At 39.3% G+C, this 20,545-nt stretch overlaps 2 protein-coding genes across 3 annotated transcripts in view; one reads left to right on the forward strand and one right to left on the reverse strand.

Moving 5' to 3' along the window:
* Positions 1-38: 38 nt before the first annotated feature.
* rsl1d1.S (ribosomal L1 domain containing 1 S homeolog) lies at positions 39-9,589 on the forward strand. 2 transcript variants are annotated; one of them, XM_018239101.2, is made up of 9 exons: positions 39-180; positions 1,669-1,808; positions 2,743-2,881; positions 4,885-5,033; positions 5,280-5,381; positions 6,454-6,547; positions 6,634-6,756; positions 7,599-7,790; positions 8,657-9,589. In XM_018239101.2, exons 1-9 carry the CDS (start codon positions 100-102, stop codon positions 8,993-8,995), a joined length of 1,359 nt encoding a protein of 452 aa, XP_018094590.1. In that variant the 5' UTR covers positions 39-99; the 3' UTR covers positions 8,996-9,589. The 2 variants fall into 2 exon arrangements, with proteins under 2 accessions (XP_018094590.1, XP_018094591.1); XM_018239102.2 differs by having other exon boundaries at positions 7,602-7,790.
* Positions 9,590-15,916: 6,327 nt separating this feature from the next.
* The window catches only part of pdxdc1.S (pyridoxal-dependent decarboxylase domain containing 1 S homeolog), a 52,975-nt gene continuing 48,346 nt past the window's right edge, over positions 15,917-20,545 (reverse strand). The window contains exons 22-23 of the mRNA XM_041579232.1: positions 20,181-20,282; positions 15,917-18,902 (exon numbers count right to left, since the gene is read on the reverse strand). Of these exons, the coding sequence (XP_041435166.1) occupies positions 18,520-18,902; positions 20,181-20,282 (485 nt within the window). The 3' untranslated portion in view covers positions 15,917-18,519. The remainder of the gene's footprint in view (positions 18,903-20,180; positions 20,283-20,545) is intronic.

The following is a 20,545-nucleotide window of genomic DNA, read 5'->3' on the forward strand; positions in this document are numbered from 1 at the left end:
GAGGCAGTTTTGGGCGTAGAACGTAACATTGGCACAGTTGTCACTTGTAGCGACTATTAAAGTTTTGCTTGTTGAAAAGAGAAACGCCAGTCTTTGCGCATGCGCACTGCAACGCTGGAAGCCCACGTGTATAGCTGCAAGATGTCTGAAGCCGGGGGACACGAGTTGGACAGTGAGCAGGTGAGAGGAGTAGGAATCCGGCTCGGGGCGCGGTATAGGAAAATCTAAATCATGATACGGATATGTCCCTGCTTAACTGACCGATTGTTCCACTTCCTAACACTGCCAGTGTCCACCATTGGCTGAGATTTAGCAAGGCCTGCAGTGAATCCACTAACTACAGATACCCCCATGTAAACCTTAAGGTTTGGCTGAAAAAAGGCCAACTCAACACTCTAGTTAAGGGAAATGTCAACCCAAAAAAATTATTTTAGAAAAGAAATAGACATTCCTTGTACATTTGTGATATATATATATATATATATATATATATATATATATATATATATGTATGTATTGCTAGTGAAAGCGGTGTTTGTCCCTTTCTATTCTCTGTCCTGATGGCTCAGACTTGAAACAATTTAAAACAAAGCAGCTGATTAACAGACTTGTCTTGGGAACTAAGGGTAGAACTACACGGACGACTTCTATGCGTTTTTGGCGAATCCGGCGCGCCAGTCGTGTCGGATGAACGCTGCGACACCATCTGACATTGCTATTGGTTTACCTTATTCTCCTTGCAAACTTGCTACAATCAGCTCTGTTTAACCCTATATTTGAGAGAGAATTTCCCAGTGCAGTTAATGGCCACCATCCATTCACATACTGGAAGATACTTGCACAGCACCGGTATATGTTAAAAATAAAACAGCCTTTATTCGATACGCATGGCAACAATCTGGATAACCGCAACGTTTCTGGCCCAGTTTGGCCTTTTTTTCAAGCTTGAAAAAAAGGTCAAACAGGGCCTGAAACGCCACTGTTATCCAGATCGTTGCCATGTGTATCGAATAAAGGCTTTTTTATGTTATACTCACGTCACATCTGATTTGACTCCTGCGGTTTGGCGCAGCGAGTCGGATCTGCCGAATAGTAGTTTGTGTAGTTCTACCCTAAGACTTTGCAACATTGTTTAAAAAGTAACCAGGAGTTAAAAGGCACCTGGTGGGCACCTGGTCTGACAGCACTAGGCTACCCGTACCGGGAGGAAGCTCCCAGTGCGAGCAGCCATGTTGTCACTCACATGCGCAATAACGCACATGTGACGTCACATGCATGCGCATAATGAGCAAATCGGGGCAGCTTTTCATTATGCGCATGCGATTGACCGGACATGGCTGCCCACACCAGGAGCTCCCTCCCAGTGCGGGTAGCCTAGCGCTGGCAGGGGGCATTTTTTTTTTTTAAAAAAACAACAGTTATCCCCAATCGGAATGCAACTCTTATTAGCCTGCACTTTGGTTGGGGATTACATTTTTACCCAACAGGTGCCCTTTAAGGAAATACTGCTTTCAGTAGCAGCAGTATTTAACTTTAAAAGCACTGTGATTTTTATATTGGAAAGTTGCTTGGAATTATATTTTTCTTTTATTAGGCATTTTTTTTATTTTGCAGTTGACTTGCCCTTCACACATTTCTTTGAACTTATTACATTTCTATTCCTCCAAGGTAAAGAAAGCCGTACAGGCCCTTCTTGCTTATCAGAAAAAGAAAGAAGATGGTAATGTCTTACTCTTAAATGAGCACGACCGTATATCTTTGATGTTAACCGTATGGAGAATCCCCTCTCGTGAACAAACTATCAGAATGTAAGTTGTTTGCTTGTGCAGCTGTCATCTGTATTTCTGTCTATTTAAATGTAATTATTTAGGTAGTTCCACATACATAGTATTGCAGCAGAACCCAATCTCCAAAAGCAGTATAAATGCATGACTGTAATGCATTGTCTGGTTCTAGTGTTTTATCTTTACTGTCAAAGCCCATGGCCAGGAAAACTCACAAATAAGGCGATTGTTTACTAATTTTTGTTTTATTTTTGAAGGAACATTTGTGCCAAAATATTTATAAAAATTCTGTGGGATTTTAGTTTCCATCCTGCCCTTGGCAGCCTGCATTTATTGCTATAGATTTAATGCCTGTTGCTGATGCAAATTGGAAGGGATCAGTCACTGCTTCCACCTCATGTTTATCGCTCATGGCTATAAAAGTCTGGGCAGTGTAAAGTAAATTGAATGCTATTTTTTACATAAACAAGTATTCCAACAGCACCTTGATCTGGTAAAAATCATTTGTGTTTTGGGATCTGCCAGCACTTTATCAAGACTCTGGCTGGCAGAGCCCAAAACTTCTTGTTGATGGCACAAATAAAAATTTGATTATTGCCAAATCAAAGTCCTGCTAGAATACTTGTAGAATACTTGTAGAATACTGTGTATGATTCTCGACCCTGTGCAGAGACTACAGCTTTGCACCCAACGGTTCAAAAAGCAATATCAAATGTAAAGGTGGCCATACATGGGCCGATAAAAGCTGCCGACAGACCGTGTTAGGATCCGATCGTTGGGCCCTAGGGCCCACGATCGGATCAGCCCAATATTGCCCACCTCAAGGTGGGCATATCTGGGAGAGATCCGCTGGTTTGGCGACATCGCCAAACGTGCGGATCTCTGTGTATGGCCACCTTTAGTGTAGCATTGTTATTACTGATGCTATTTTTTTTTAATTATATGTGCTATCCTACAGCCCCCTTCCTCATGCTATACGACCTGAAGCGTGTGATGTTTGCCTTTTCACAAGAGATGAACCTAACATGACATCAGAACAGACTGAGAAGTTCTACAAAAAATTACTCAGTCAGCATGGTATAAAACAAATAAGTGAGGTAAGTAGAAAGGCCATTTTGCCCATGCTTAAGCCATACTTTACAAGCTAATTTCTGTACTCTTTACTTAATAACATTACAACCAATATTCTCTATTTAGGAAAGTGCCATAAGTGTATGTATAGAGAGTAGATGAGCAATCACATTTGGGACAAGGGGTGAACAACACAAGAGGATGGAGGAGATCTCTGTTCTAAACAGAGCATTATTTTTGTTAGGTTACAGACTGGTTTAATTATAGAGAATTCAGTGATGTTCAGTGGTGAACACAATAATATGTACATATGTATTGAACACTTTGGTTTCATCGCAGGATCTCATCCTTATTGTGTTTGGTTTTGGTGATTATAACCAGGTGACTCATTTATGCCATTGATCTCGGTGTGGATTGACTCAAAACAAGTTATTTTAATTTTTACCTTAGCCGTGAAACTGTCAGGTAGTTTGTATGCCTCAGCAGTCAGAAAAGAAAAGGTTGCATATGAAATAACCCTTAAAGGGGTTGTTCACCTTTGAGTTAACTTTTTGTAAGATGTAGAGCAGTGATCCCCCAACCAGTAGCTCGTGAGCAACATGCTGCTCCCCAAACCATTGGATGTTGCTCTCAGTGGCTTCAAAGTAGGTGCTTATGTTTTAATTCCTGGCTTGGAGGCAAGTTTTGGTTGCATAAAAACAGATGTACTGCCAAACAGAGCCTCCTGTAGGTTGCCAGTTGACATAGGGGCTACCAATAGCCAATCAGAACCCTTATTTGGCTCCATCCAGGAACATTTTTAATGCTTGTGTTGCTTCCCAACACTTTTTGCATCTGAATGTTACTCACGGGTGAAAAAGGTTGGGGATTCCTGATGTAGAGTGATATTCTATGACAATTTGCAATTGGCTTTCATTTTTTGTTTGTGTTTTTTTTTTTTTTTTTTTAGATATTGAGCTTTTATTCGGCAGCTCTCCAGTTTGCAAATTCAGCAATTTGGTGGCTAGGGTCGAAATTACCAATCTCAACCATTCATTGATTTGAGAGACTGAAATATGAATAGGAGAGGGGCTTAATAGAAATATGAGTAATAAAACATAGTTATAACAATACAATTGTAGCCTTAAAGAGCATTTGTTTGTTTGTTTTTAGATGGGGTCAGTGACCCCATTTGAAAGCTGGAAAAAGTCAGAAGACCTAGGCAAATAAAAAAAACTATATTCAAAAATGAAGGCCAATTAAAAAGTTGCTTAACATACTAAAAGTTAAAGGTGAACCATCCATTCAACACAGCATTGTAAGAGCTTGAATTATATAAAAAATGGAATGTTGCAAAGTAATGGAATAACCATTCTGTGGTTATGTAATATCAGAGAGCCATAGTTGTGTGCAAAATAAATATGGTTGTACGAATGTGGTTGATGCCTAACTGCATAATTATTGCTTTTGCTGGTCACTAGTATGTCAGCTGCAGTAGGTAAAGCAGTTTTGTGTGATGTTGAAACTTCGTTTTGAGATTTGTTTGTAAAATAAGCTACGCTGATAAATCTCTAATGTTAAGAAGCATCATGAGAGGATTGAGGTTGGAGAGCAGGTCTGGATTGTCAATTTGTGGATTTAGGCAAATGCCAGAGGGGCCACTGCAAGATGCCATAGTCAGTCATTATTTATAGAGCTGGTGGGGAGCTGTTTGGCCCTCTGTGTACTTGAAATACCAAGCCCCGTTTTGAATCCTAGTCCAGACCTGCTTGAGTGGGGTGTGTACAAATTTGCATAGGATAGATAGGAGTAAATGTTATGTCCATCATGCAGCTACAGACAGATCCAAACTGTCTTTGCTTAACACCCTTGTTTCAATAACTGTTATCAAGGAACTATAGACCTATCATAGCATTTTTTTTTTTTGAAGAACAATTTAACTAAAAATCAAAAGTGCTCTCCTTTTTTTCATTAAATTAAGCTTTTTAATTTTGTATTTTGGTTTTTGAGGAATTTATATATGGGATGTTCTGGTACTTTTCCTCGCCAGGTCATTTCACTCAACAGACTGAAAAAGGAATATAAACCGTATGAAGCAAAGCGTCGTTTGCTGGCCAGTTTTGATCTGTTCCTTTCTGACGACCGAATCAGACGATTCTTGCCATCCCTCCTGGGGAAACATTTTTACAAGGCTAAAAGGTGAGATGCCTTGCACTGCAACCTAACACACTTTTATTAAGTGACATCATTATGCTAACAATATTATTGCTTTTTTTTTTTTTTTTTATATCCGAATCTTTAAACTTTTAAATGCCAAGCAGTATATATACATGTAGCTGTAGATGAAATTTGTGTGGACTGATAAGAGTTGGCCAAGGTAAATTGGCTCTTTTCATTCATTTTTGGGGTTTGTTTTTTAACACTAAAACTTTTTTTTCTTTCTAGGGAGCCCCAGTCGGTGAACTTGAAATCAAAGTATTTGGCAGCGCTGCTAAACCGCTTCATCCAAGGAACCCAGCTTCATATTAATAACAAGGGCTGTTGCTAGTAAGTTTTGGGTGTATCATGCGGGTTCTCACAATATATTTAGATGGCAACCAAATTTGTGGTAAATAGAAAAACTTAATCCGTAATCGGGTTATAATTGGATTATATGAGGCTCTTTGTGCAAATTGTCAAAAGCAAATTAAAAGGTATTGGGCAATGTTTGCTTTTTAATGTGAAGGGATATACAGTCTTTGTAGAGGTGTTTCAGGAATGTGAACTCTGCTAGAGAATAAAAGTAAAGGTGGCCATACACTGAAAGAGACACTCATTTGCCCAGGTAAACATGCAAGTCTTTCCCTTCCAATTTGGCCTCTTCAGTCTCGCCTTGGGCTAATCTGATCATTTGTCCTTAGGGCCAAGCGATTGGATTACAATGACAGGGATACAGGCCGTTAGGATGAGGACCGCATCAAGAACTGACAGTGCCCCATACATGGGCAAATAAAGCTGCTGACTCAGACTGAAAAGGCCAAATTGGTAGAAAGTAGTGGGCACAACACTTCAACTCTTTGCATAGTGCAGGTTCCTTCAGTGTCCACTTTCCATTTGTATATACACGACAGCCAGAATGCAACAGCACTACTCATCTTATGAAGAATAAAAAATGTCTTCTTAGGGCATTACAGGGCCAAATTGGCAGCTAAAATATGCCTGTGTCTGACCACCTTTAAGCCCATACCTTTTATCTTGGGCTGATGTCAGAAAGAATTGTGAGGGCTCAAGAACAGTGGCTTGGGCTAAGTGCAAAACAAATGTTTTATTATTGATGTGTTGTGTCTTCTTGCCATCCTCAAGTTGCGCTTGACTCGTGCACACACATCCAGATGCATCTGTATATGGAACACTACTGGTGTTGCACAAAGGGCACTATATTGACGCATGCCCATTAGCACACACAGTTCTTGCCAATGATTTTGGATACTGAGCTCCACTGAACTTTGCAACTGTGAGTGTTGAGTAACAGGGCAGTAGTATGGGGATTTCTATTGAGATTATGATCCAAGAACAGCGCTATGAAATATGTTGGCGATATGTATATATACATGTTAATAAAGAACCTTTCCTTTTGCAGTTCAATCCGTGTTGGTCATACTGACATGAAGGTTGATGACATTGTTGAGAACGCCGTTGCTGTTGCAAAAGTCCTTGCAGAGAAGCTGCCAATGGTACGTTTTTTCCTTCCATCAGATATAAGCCCTAGGATAATGCTCACGTTTGTAGTCATTTTTTTTTAATCTTCTTCCTCGCACAGAAATGGAAGAGTGTTAAAGTGCTTCACTTGAAAACTCAGACATCAGTGGCCCTGCCTGTCTTTAACTCTCCTCTCAGTAATATTCACGAGATCAATCTCTTGTTAAAAAAAAACAAGAAAAAGGTAAGTTGTCTTTTATGTCAATGATTGACATTTCCCAAATGATCGAAATATTTTAGCACACAGTGAAGTGATAAAACTGTGATTGTAATTGACATTCTGTTATACTTCAAGTAGTGTCCAGTCCAGCAAAAGTCTTCATTCTCTACCCACCAGTTGTGGGTTGTCTCTGGAGTAGGGAGAAATGCCATGGACTGGGAACTAATGATCGATTCTTATCTGAGCCAAAAGGCTGACTTCTCTCCTTAAATGAAGAATGGGCAGAGCAGGGGAACAAGTGACTGAGGAGCCAATGAAACCAACAGGCATTTGCTGTTGTTTCCGACTATTGAATCAATGTAGTAAGAGGCCACTCTTCAGCCAACACCCCATTTCCCACAGTGCCTTGCATTTTACTTTACAGGGTTATTAATCATCTGGATTCTATTGTATTGCTTCAGTAGCCACAAGCAGCAGTGCAGAGAAATTCAAATAACTTTAAAAAAACAGCGTATTTGTAATAAATGTATATATTGGAAAGTTGCTTGAAAAAAATAGATTTTATTTCATTATGCAAAGCTTTATTTTTGGGTTTACAGCACCCTAAAGTATATTGAGCATATTCTGTATACTTAAACATTCTCCAATTCAACTTTAAGTCTGTCATTCAGAAATGTTTACAAGGTCATTGTTACCCTAGAAACATTTAAACTAGAGCCATGCAGCAAAATGGTTAATGTATAAACATAAAAATAAAGACCAAATAGGAATTGTTTAAGAATACCACTCCAGGCATTGATTGTAAGTGAACTCTTAAAATTAGGAAATAGTAATTTTGATTTTCTCACTGCTGGTAAACCACAAAGAAGCAAAGGAAGTCTGATAAGAAAGCCAAGTCGGTTTCACCAGGCTCTGGGGTAACATCTGATGCTTCAGCAACCGTCCAAGAAGAAAGTGAAGCCTCTTTTGCAGAAATAAATGAGCCTGATGATGTGGAAGAAGAGATTCCACAGCTGATCCCTATCCAGTTGCCTACAAAAGAAGAAGAAGAAATAAAGGTAAATGTTGGGGCATTCTTGTCAACATACACTGTACAGTGCAAATATTTTGTGTCTCAATGTTGCATAGTTCATCCATTTATTGCTAATGGCATTTGATCAAACGCACAGATGGTCCTTTGCATCAGGTCATCAGTCAGCCTCTGTTGTCATGCAAGAATTTATTTGCATACACATATCCTTATGAAGTCCCAAAAAAAGAAATGACCATACAGTTGAAAAACCACTTAATAATTAAATTTTTTCAACACTTTCCAGCCTTCTTTGGTCCCATGTGGGCTGGGAGGTGTCGTCCCATCTTTAGTTTTTTGGAGAGGTTAATATTTGCCTCACCCAAGGATTTTATTCAGATTTGTTGCAGTGTCAGTGTTAGGAAGTATATTTTTGTTTGAGTTCTCTTATTTTAACAGACATTGTCTAGTCAGGGCTCTATTTATTGTGCTGCCCTTGGTACCAGGTGTCGGCCTACCTCCATTCTTTTTGCAATCGGCACGAGCGCAGAACGTTTTACTGTACTACTCATGCAACACTTTTATAGAGAGACCGGGCTCTTTGACTAATCTTTAGGGATGCACCGAATCCAGGATTCGGTTCGGGATTCAAACCCTAATTTACATATGCAAATTAGGGGCGGGGAGGGAAATTGCATGACTTTTTGTGACAAATCAAGGAAGTAAAAAATGTTTTCCCCTTCCCACCCCTAATTTACATATGCAAATTAGGGTTCGGTTCGATATTTGGCCGAATCCTTCGCCAAGGATTCGGGGGTTTGGCCGAATCCAAAAGGATTCGGTACATCCCTACTAATCTTTAAGTGCAATCCTGCACAACGACCTAATCATACAGCTTTTATGATTTCTTTACAGACCATCAGCTCCAGCAAAAAGAAAACCCCTAAAGTGCAAGCAAAGGAAAACACAAATGTGACCAAGGAAAATGTCATCTTAACACCAAAGGCTGCTGGACAGAAGCGCAGAGTCAGTACAAAAAAAGGTGACATTTTGGAAACGCCAACTAAGCAGAAAAAAGTCCAAACTCCAAAACGAGATAGAGGGCAAGAGACAAAACCTGAAGGAGATGTCATTAAAAAGACTCCCAAAGCAGTTTCGAAGCCTACGATTAAACTCTCCAAGTCAGCCAAAAAAGCACCCCAGACACCAAAACTAAAACAGAAAAAGAAAATGAAGATACCACAGTCTGCATAACGATTTCCAACAATACTGGCTCCATGGTTCTCCACTAAAGCAGCTGCAGTTGCTCCAGCTGTTGTATAATTGCTGTTGATGAGAGAGAGATATGATTCACCATCACTTAAAGAATTGCTCACTGCCTCTCTGGACCATTTTGAATAAGCCGTTCATTTATGATTTTTCTATCTTTGATAAAATGTTAATTTTATAAATGAATATAAACAAATATGTTGTTCTCTTCGTGCTGTATGAAATCTGAAGTCTGATTTATGACAATGTCTTGCCTGTCTAGTTACATAAATAACTGCTATTAATCTTTCATCATTGTATAGTAGTACTGTGTAACAAGTTTTCTTTAAGTGCATGGCCCAAACTTCACATGAACTTACAAAACTTCAGTCCCTTCAATAAGTTTAGAGGATAAATTAGAATGCAGATATCCATTCCATTTTTTTTATAGAATATCCTTCCAGGAGGCATGTGTATTAGGGGAGTTACAGTTCAACATCTTTTGGAAACCCCACTTTTATTCACACACGTTTTCGATTATAGATGAGCCTTATATCAGGACATCGTATATTGGAAACAATTAAAAGATACAAATCTTAACCTTTGTGAAGTTGTCAATATGTAGTTGGGCGGAAGACAGAGGTATTCTTTTATCCAGTTTAATGATACTGGAAAATGTAGCAATGATACACTTGCATATTTCTGGCTAGTGTAAATAATACATGTAAAGTTTGGGAACCCCTCTTAATTCTTTGGAGTTTTGTTTATCATTGGCTGAGTTTTCAAAGTAGCAACTTCCTTTTGATATATAACAGGCCTTATGGCTGATGGCTGCCGAGCATGGACAGTCTGCTTCAAACCATCCCATAGATTTTCAATGATATTCAAGTTGGGGGACTGTGACGGCCATTCCAGAATATTGTACTTCTCCCTCTGCATAAATGCCTTTGTAGATTTCCAAGTGTGTTTAGGGTCATTGTCTTGTTGGAATATCCAACCCCGGCGTAACTTTTACTTTGTGACTGATGCTTGAACATTATCCTGAAGAATTTGTTGATATTGAGTTAAATTCATCCGACCCTCGACTTTAACAAGGGCCCAGTCACACAGCCCCACAGCATGATGGAACCTCCACCAAATCTGACAGTAGATAGCAGGTGTTTTTCTTGGAATGCGGAGTTCTTCTTCTGCCATGCAAAGCGCTTATTGTTATGACTAAATAAATTTTTGTCTCATCAGTCCAAAGAACTTCCAAAATGAGACTTGTCTAAATGAGCTTTTGCATACAAGTGACTGTTTGAGGCGTGAGTGCAGAAAAGGCTTCTTTCTCATCACCCTGCCATACACATGTTCTTTGTGCAAATTGCATGAATTGTAGAACGATGTACAGATACACCATCTGCAGCAAGATGTTCTTGCAGGTCTTTGGAGGTTATCTCTGGGTTGACTAACTTATTATGCAGGCTGAGAGGGGTTCCCAAACTTTTTCATATGACTGTATCTTTCAATACAGGCTCAGTCAACCTAGCAAGCTGATCTGCTATAGAGAGTCCCACTTACGGGCCATTTTGGACTTGCCACGATAGTGCTTCAAACCTAAACTGTTAGACCAGACCCCCCTTGTTGGCTTTTTGTAATGGGATTATTAAATATGCCTATTTGCTTCGACCAGACTAAAATGGCAAAATGTAGACCGTAATACACAATTCCAAAAATGCATATCCAGAATGAAAAAAAAAAATATATATATATATATATATATATATATATATATATATATATTGGAACCCTGCCTGCTCAATATCTCCTTCAAAAACTAAGGGTTCCAATATCGGGTTGGCACTCACTTCTAAAACAGGCTTTATCCTTTACTTTTCTAGGAAGGCTAGTTAGGTACTAATATTTGGGCATGAGTTCAGGGTTTTAATTCACCCCACAAGTCTTCAGTTGGGTTTGGGGGTCAGGGCTCTGTTCAAGTCAGTCATATTTTTGCACTCCCATCTCAAAGCAATTCTGTATGGAGTTCATTTTGTGCATTGGGATTTTATTCTGCTCCTCCCAAAAAATTAGAAAGAGCACCATTGTCAAGTATATGATAGAGTGGTCAGCAATTGAATGAAATATAGTCAATTTAAAAAAAACAGAGGGAATTAGGGTTGCCACCTGGCCTGGCTGGTAAAAATGGTGGCTGATCGCAATGTTATTAATAGGGAAAAATGATAAATATATAGAGAGGTCGGTATTTTTTTCCAGAAAAGGTGGCAACCCTAGGGGGAATCCACGTACAATTATAGGACTTAATATATGGAATGGTTGAAACCTGGGGATTTCTGGATTAGGTATCTTTTTTGTACTTTGGATCTCCATGCCTTAAGTCTACAACAATCATTTAAACATGAAATGAATCCAGTAGGATTGTTTTGCCTCCAGTATTGGTTCATGCAGTTTACCAAGGGTCAAGTTCAAACCACTAATTATTGCAAAGAAAAAGGGAATACTTTTTTTATAATTATGTGATTAAAATGGAGATTATGGGAGATGACCTTCATGTGATTCAGAGCTTTTTGGATAAAGTGTTTTCTCTGTAGTCTCAAGGGGACACAAGGAAACGTGGTTAAAAGACAAGGAAAGGCAAAAAAATAAAATCCCATTTTTACTTTCTTTAATGAAAAAGAAACCTATCTCCAATATACTTTAATTAAAAAATGTGTGTAAACCTGACTGTATGCAGTGAAATTCTCCCTTCATTTACTGCTGTGGATAGGAATTGACAGACGGTCCCTAACTGCTGAGCAGGGAAACAATCATACTTATGAACAGCAGGGAGCCCCCGCCTTACTTACCAGCCATGCAGAACTCAAGCAGCTTTGTTTATGACGATCCCTAAGCAGCCCAGACCATACTGAGCATGTGCACAGTCTCAGACTTGCAAAGATGTTTAACATAGTTACAAGATCGTGACCCCCTGTGGCCAACTTTGAAAGCATAAATTATTTGTTTGATTAGGCTTGTGGTGCAGTAAGTTCATGCTTATGTTAAGTATACAAAATACAGCATTTCTAGCCTTATTCTATTTTAGACTATCCTTGTCCTTTAAGCTTCACCCTCCAGGAGGCAAGACACTTTATTAACAAATTAAGGGGATGTGCCAGGTCCACTCTTGCCTCCCCCTCTTTTCAGGAGTACAAGTTCAGTCTGCTTGATCTAAGATTTTTTTTTTTTTTTAGCCCTTGCAGTCCCCTGGGACAAGTGGGAATCATTTCTGTGCACCTGTTTTTCCCAACTCTCACACATATATGGTGTATAAGTGAAGCACTAACTACAGGTATGGGACCTGTTATCCAGAATGCTCGGGGGTTTTCCAGATAATGGATCTTTCGGTAATTTGGATCTTCATACCTTAAGTCTACTAGAAAATCTTGTAAACATTAAAAAAAACAATAGGCTGGTTTTGCTTCCAATAAGGATTAATTATATCTTAGTTTGGATCTAGTACCAGGTACTGATTAATTATTACAGAGAAAAGGGAAATCATGTTTAAATATTTGGATTATTTCGTTATAACGGAGTCTATGGGAGATATTCTGTAATTCTGGAAAATAGGTTTCCAAATAATGGATCCCATACCTGTACTACCCTATATTCTTCTTTTGCAGCTAAGAGCACTGGGATTTTCTGTCATTGGTTCAATAAAATGTCCAATCAAAACAGTGTAGGATGGAGCACACAGTAGGCAGACTCTGCTGAAATAAATTTTATTCGGATCACACCATGTTTCGGATCTGCAATGGATCTATGCAGATCCGAAACATGTGATCCGAATAAAATTTATTGCAGCAGAGTCTGCCTGCTGTGTGCTCCATCCTACACTATTTTGAATGATTACATGTTGGTCTACTGGTGTGGCCCGATTGGAAAATGTGCACTCTACACAGGTGGAAGCATTGGACTAAATCCATTGTATTATCCAGTTCAATAAAATGCCACCCGCTGCTATTAGAGCTGCTTTGTTAAGTCCCCATGGATTTCTGTATCCTCCTAAGAAGACAGAGAAAATAGGATTTTTGATACTCACCATTAAATCCGTTTCTGTCGTCAAGGGAACGCAGGTCTTCTGTCCTGATGAACAGTTCTTGGCTAAGTTGGTCGTTCGTTTGAAATTTTCCACTGTTGCTTTTTTCTGCCTTATTATGATCGTACTCTCTCTGCTACAAAATGATTGGATTGGATACAGTGGAGGTGTGAAGCCAGACTGGACCTGGAACATCCCCTTTATTTGTCAATCAAGTCTCCCGGAGGATGAAGTTAAAGGGGGTGCTCACCTTCCAAAAATTTCAGTTTTTTTCAGATTCACCATAAACAAAGACTTTTTTTCAATTGCTTTCCATCTTATATATTTTTTTTTACCAGTTTCCCAAAATTGAAGTTTAAAGTTTAATGTTCGTGTCTCAGTCTGGCAGCTCAATGATCCAGGATCATCTGAACTGTTACAATTTGCTGCATTTAGTTGATACAATAAGTTGATACATTTCTCAGCAGCATCGTTGCGAATATTAGCAATGATTGTATCAATTCTAACAGCTGCCTTTAAATGGGAACTCCACAAAAAACATAACTTCACTGTTTTGAAAAGTAAACATAATTTCAAGCAACTTTGCAATATACATCAATTAAAAAGTATGCAGACTTTTCATGATTTTTAATGGTTTCTGACAGTTCCCTACGTCTAGCCCCCTGCTCTCCTGCTGATCTGTCTGACTACTTTACTCAGCTGGCTGACTACTGTTACTTTGTATCAACAGCCATCTGTCCTCAGCCTGCATCCTCCAAACCCCACAATTCCCTGCACACGTGATTTCAATAAGTAAAGGAACATCACAGTGCAATGCATTGTGGGTTATGTAGTATGCATGGTACATTTGACCGGTGTGTATCCGGTATCCATTCAATGGGAAAGTTAACCTTTGCAATTGTTTTATAAGTGCTGTCTGGTTGCTAGGGGAAGTTGGACCCTAGAACTATATTACAGTCTTAATTCATAATTGAGAAGCCACAAAATGCAATTGCAAAATTTACTTAAGACTTTGATACAGCAAATTAGCCCTTTATTTATTACATAGTTTAATTTATATGATAATAGTATAAGTGTAGTACAGGTGTAGTGTCTGAGCTTTAAATGTATTTTCTGCTTTAGCTGTAAATGTAAATATTCAAGGCCACTTTCCGAAATCATGGACCAGATGAAGATCTGAGATCAGCTTATATTCTAACAGAAGGAATGGTATGATATTTATATTGGGGTATATACAGTGTTTTGAAGGAAGGCTGATACTGTGGATGTTATCCTTTTTGTGTGGAACCTGGTTTTTTTTTTTCTGTAAATTGGATCACCATACCTTATGTCTACGAATAACAAAAGAATTGTTTTGGCACCAATATGGATTCATGCATCTTAGCTAGGATCAAGCACAATGTAGTGATTTATATTTACAGAGAAAAACAAAATCATTATCGAATTATTTGCTTAAAGGAGAAGCAAAGTTGTATCCCACTTGTGGGTGCCAAATGTTAGGCACCCCCAAGTGAATATATTTACTTTCCTAAAACCCCAGACTGGTGCTCCTATTAGCAGAACACTGCACCGACCCGGGGTTATACCAGCGAGCATCACGGAGCGATCCTCTTCCTGCTTCTTCTTGCGGCTGCGCATTCGCAGTAGAGCCAAAAGCCGACTAACGAAAAAGCCTCTATTTCATTCTACTGTGCATGCGTCTGCCCCAGGAAATTTGAAGAAAGAAGAAGACCGAATACTTTAAGAGGTCATGTTTCCTAATGCCGAAGAGGAAATGTCCTGAAAATTTCCTTTGCGGGAAAAAAAATAATCAGATTTTCATGATTATTTTCGATTTTCATCTGATTTTCAAATTTTTTTTCGTATTTTTTCATCCAATTTTCACAATTTTTTTGGAATGTTAACCCGAAAACGGTGTGTATTGCACGAAAGCCAGCGCACATCAAAAAATCATTGGGGTTTTTTGTTAATTTTCTTGAATGGTATACAGTTTTGATAGCATCATGCCATTGTCGAATATTTTCTTCATCTGCATAACATTTGCGGTCATCCTGATTTCATTTGTTTAATATGAAAATCAAATAAAATTTTAAAGTAAAAAATCATTGGGATGTCTCCCATTGATTTATATGCAACCTCGACAGGTCTGAGATGCTGGATTTTCAGATTTGGACTTTTACATCCTCAGGGTTTAATAAATTCCAAATTTTTTTTTTAAAAGTCCGATTTTATGGGGAAATTTATTTCTTTTTTCGTAATTTTTGCATTTGGAATTTAGTAAATAAACCCCCTAGTGTTCAGACTATGACTAAGTGTCCTTTGGAGACACAAAACGTTTTTTAATTCTGGAAAATATAATGTGATATTTTACGACTTCCATAACCGTCTCCTGCTTCAAAATAAGCAAAAGATGTTCTCCACACTGCCCTTTCAATTTGTCAAAGAATGCATCAAATCCTCGCTTGGGTACACCACTATCCCAACATCCGGCAACAAATTAAAGAATGAGGAGAGCACTTCTCAATAGCAAAAAAACGCTGTAGTTGTGTTTATTTAGGGCTACTACACGACATGTTTCGGGTCATTACATACCCTTTCTCAAGTGTAACTGGCTCCAGCATTTCAACTACGTGTGGTTGGGTTTGTGCCAGCCTGCTTTGATGTTTCCGGCGCTCCTTTAGTTAAACTCCGCAGAGCTCTAGTGGAACAGGTTAACTGCTCTTTATTTGTACAGCTTTTTTATTTATAACAAATGTAGATGGTTATTCAGAATTATTCACCGCCTTGTCACGTAGGACAACATATATCAGAAACAGATAATGTTCAGGGGGAAAAAAAACACAATCTGCAAGAAGAGTCATTAACACCTTTACTGAACCTACAAGAGGCCTTGCAACAGAAATATAATTATACATGGACGGAAACTATTTAGCCTTTAAATCAAACATGTACGAATATACAGTTGTAAATGGAAAAAGAAAAGAAATCTCAAATCTATAAAAACAGTAAAAATGAATCAGTATTAATATTTATACACCGAGTGAAATTAAAACCCTCCTCGTGCCTCAAAAGTAAAAGGAAATAAAATCAACTTCATTGCACCAAGGAACATTATAACAAAAGGAAAGACCGTTACAAATAAAAGAAATCAATCGATTGCACTCAGATCCTGTTTCGGTGTTTGCTCTGCTGGATGGGAAGAACATCGCGCAATAATTTCATGGACAACCGTGAGTGAAGTCATAGAAGAAGAGTAGTGGGTTTATTCCAAGCATCTGCGGTTCTACTATTGCTGTGCCACAATCTCTTCTGGATTTGGATATTCTATAGCTGCTCTAAAATGCGAGCATGTGACGGTGCAATATACAAATCGTTGGCACTCCAGTGCAATTAGCTGGGAGTTGCGCAACAGTTAGGGCAAAGAGGCCTAAGAGGAGATTAGTCGCACGAGATTTTTGAAAGCAAGTTCTGGCGACAAGACGTTCGTTTTGTCTTTGCATGCAGCTACATAAAAATCGCCAGCTATTTTGCACACAGCGTGATTTGAGATCGCCAGTAGCTTTTTGAGCGATTTGTCAGAAATAGCATGTACATAGAGACAGGGGCGTAACTATAGAGGAAGCAGACCCTGCGGCTGCAGGGGGGCCCAGGAGGTATAGGGGCCCTATGGGTCCTAATTCATATAAAATTTCAATAAATATTGGAGAAACAAGTCAACCCCAAAACATTTTGGGGGCCTGAAAAATAATTTGCTGTGGGGCCCAGTAATATCCAGTTACGCCACTGCATAGAGAAGTACTGAAATCTCCAATAAGCTGATCACAAATGAGTTGGATATGTTCAATCTCCTTGCCTTCTTTTTAAGAATGGTGAAGCAATTTAAATTTACTTATTAATGTAACCGCTCACCCTGTGACTGGATGGGTCCAGGTGCAAATGCCCTGGACCTTTCGCTTGAACGATTGCTTTCACAGGCATTCATATTACTCACTGCCCGAAGTCCCTGGTCCAGATGCGACGGCCCGAACCCGCAGCTTAGGGAGACCCGACAGACAATGTGTATCCAATGTTGCGTGCACTTTCACACACCAGCAGAGGACGGTGGTTAAGAAGGAATAAACTTTATTTCCGCAATACTCCTCCTAACGCGTTTTGTGTGGTGTCACACCACACGAAACGCGTTAGGAGGAGTGTTGAGGAAATAAAGTTTCTTTCTTCTTAACCACTGTCCTCTACACACACACACACACACGATAGTATGGTAATTCTTGCGCTGGCGTAATGACGTGGAGACAATACACCGAGGGAATGAATGCCGTAACGACTGCCGACTCTTGCGTGGGAGGAGAACGTATCGCAAATCACTATGGAATATAAAACGAGATCTTTCCTGCACAAAGACGATCGCCTGGTTTCCGCGACTTCCTTTTTAAAAATCGCAGGCTACTAATCTCCCCGTGTGCCCCTACCCTAATTGTAAGACATCTGGGAGAGTGAAGAATGATATTTAACTACATACTTCAGGTGTTTACCTGTGATAAATAGACAAGTGGTCAGAACATTGTATTTGATTTGATGCCGAGTCTTGGATGTAGGTGGACAGCAGTAGCTCTAACCTGACTGCTAACTTTATGTATGAATAATCTCTGGATGGAAACACTTATTTTCTTTTTAGGAAATCATATACCTACATAAAATAGTGCATTTTAAAGTTATAGTACATAGCTAGTGTGTTAAAATACAAACAAAATCCCTCGCTGGGTGGGTTTCTTTTCCTTCAAGGCGTCAGTCTGTGCAAATCATAATGGAAAATCTTATCACTCACTAGTGTGGAGCTCACCGATAGGTTCCTGTGTCCGTACATCCAACTTCCTGGCAGCGGAACCTTTCTCAAAATCACAGATAGTGACTTCTTTGACACGTATATTCAAGATAAATAAGTCGAAATACAATAAAGGGCCGTCAGCTTTGGCTCAGTGCATATAGCAACTACTATTGACGCGTTTCGTGCCCCATGGCACTTCCTCAACAAATAAAGAATAATTTATTTATCTTGAATATACGTGTCAAAGAAGTCCGTATCTGTGATTTTGAAACCGTAACGGAAACCCTGCACGGACAAGGTTTGATTCGGCAGTTAATTAATTTAAATATTATATCCAGGTATAATATGATCATTCAGTTGAATAACTCAATAATCGAAATGAGGAAAGAGATTTGATTACAGAATGATCAAGAAAATTCTTGGTAGTGCAAGAACTGGCAGAGAAGTTGGATTACTATTTACTAGCAGCAGTAATGTTTGCCAAGCTTACTGTGCCATACAAGAAAGCCTTATATTATTTGTGCAGACAGGTTAATAACTTAGTACAGTAGTCTTTACTGTAGACTGTGGCACCACCGTTCACCATACGAGTTACACGCCTTGCGTTTAGTTGGGTCATTGTCAGGGCTTCTTTTATCTTAGACTGTCTGATTCCACTGTGTTTGCACTGGGAATGCTGGGTTCCTGGGATCCTTTGCTGGAGGTTTCAGTGGGAACGATGGAAGGCGTTATTGAGTGCACTGCTGTTGCAAAGGTCTCTCCCGCTGCAGAGTGTTCTGCTGTTGCAAAAGGCTCTCCCGCTGCAGAGTTTTCTGCTGTTGCAAAGGTCTCTCCCGCTGCAGAGTTTTCTGCTGTTGCAAAGGTCTCTCCAGCTGCAGAGTTTTCTGCTGTTGCAGGATGGAATGTATCTGGCATTGTCAGAACTTCAAGGCTCTCCACTTCCTCCAAGTGACTTATGGAGCTGGTCTCGCTCATTGCATCAGAATTTCTCGATAGTCTTTTAAACAGCTTCTGACCTTTAAAGACAGACAATAGTAATGGATGGAAAAAAACATGTTTTCATCTACAGTGGAACTAAAGCATAGTAAGATTCATTTGGATCACAGATGGCCAACCAAGTGGTGAGCCACACAAAGTTCATCTGATCATCGGCCTTCAGGCTAGCAGTCAGATAACATGGGGAATGGCCACACCATAGCCAACATCTTTGCACAACATGACTTTCTGGTGTGACACTTAAGATATGTCTGAATAGGGCGCGATCAATTACTAATTGGGGAGGACCCATACACAGGCCAATGGGCTCCTGAGTGGCCAATCAACTTACCATAAAAGTTGAGTTTTCAATACTCCAGCATGTGTTAAAGGGATACGGTCATGGGAAAAAAATGTTTTTTTCAAAACGCATCAGTTAATAGTGCCGCTCCAGCAGAATTCTGCACTGAAATCTATTTCTCAAAAGAGCAGATTTTTTTTATTTTTAATTTTGAAATCAGACATGGGGCTAGACATATTGTCAGTTTCTCAGCTGCCCCAGTCATGTGACTTGTCCTCTGATAAAATTCAGTCACTCTTTACTGCTGTAATATGACCCCCCTACCTTCCCCCCCCCCCCCCAGCAGCCTAACAACAGAATAATGGGAAGTTAGCCAGATAACAGCTGCCTGGTAGGTCTTAGAACAGCACTCAAAAGTAAAATCCAGGTCCCACTGAGACACATTCAGTTACATTGAGTAGGAGAAACAGCAGCCTGCCAGAAAGCACTTCCATCCTAAAGTGCTGGCTCTTTCTGAAATCACATGACCAGGCAAAATGACCTGTGATGGCTGCCTACACACCAATATTACAACTATAAAAAAAAAAAAACTTGCTGGTTCAGGAATGACATTTTATATTGTAGAGTGAATTATTTGCAGTGTAAACAGTGTAATTTAGAACTAAAAACTACATTATTAAAATCATGACAGAATCCCTTTAAGCCAGGAGGATGAAGCTATTGTATTACACCGGAAACCACTGTGTGTGTGGACAGCTAATATTGCAGAGTGACTGCCTTCCTTTTGTTATGGCCACTTTATACATTATTTAATGTACTAGGCTTTTTAAAACATACTATTGTCGTATTGAGTGTCCAGAGCAAGAAGTTGGCTGGACTGTGACCTGCTTGTGTTTTATATGACTTGAAGTCATTGTTTATTGGAGGGACTTGGCTTTGGAAACTTTTAATAAACCAGTGTAATGGAATCTGCACTTGGATACTTAACAGATTAAGTAGAAAACTATCCATGCAATACCTGGTTGTCTTTTTCCATGTGCAGACGTTGGAGTTGGAGGTGGCGTCAATCCAGTTACTTGTGCTTTAGATATGTAGGTCGTTTCTGTTGTCTCTAGATTTCCTGTATCACAGAATGAATGAGTTCGGCCTTGTAAGTTTACAAATTCTAGTGTAGAGCAGAGCAGACCTTTTACTTTCAAGCCACGATCACTGGGGGTTATTTATGATCCTTATTTGAAATTATTAGTAATAATCAAATGGTTGTTACCTATTTCATGCCGTTATATGACATTGCTTTGGCTTTACAGCTGACTTATATGTTTGAGGGGATAGATAAGCTACAACACTTTTACTGGAATGAGAAAGAATCAGCTGTATCTTCAT

The sequence above is a fragment of the Xenopus laevis genome, chromosome 9_10S (assembly GCF_017654675.1).
Source record: "Xenopus laevis strain J_2021 chromosome 9_10S, Xenopus_laevis_v10.1, whole genome shotgun sequence".
Taxonomy (NCBI): Eukaryota; Metazoa; Chordata; class Amphibia; order Anura; family Pipidae; genus Xenopus; species Xenopus laevis.

Coding starts and splice junctions, on each gene's coding strand:
- rsl1d1.S (XM_018239101.2), top strand. CDS start 100: ATGCGCACTGCAACGCTGGAAGCCCACGTGTATAGCTGCAAGATGTCT. Junction 181..1,668: donor ACGAGTTGGACAGTGAGCAG/GTGAGAGGAGTA, acceptor TATTCCTCCAAG/GTAAAGAAAGCCGTACAGGC. Junction 5,382..6,453: donor AATAACAAGGGCTGTTGCTA/GTAAGTTTTGGG, acceptor TTCCTTTTGCAG/TTCAATCCGTGTTGGTCATA.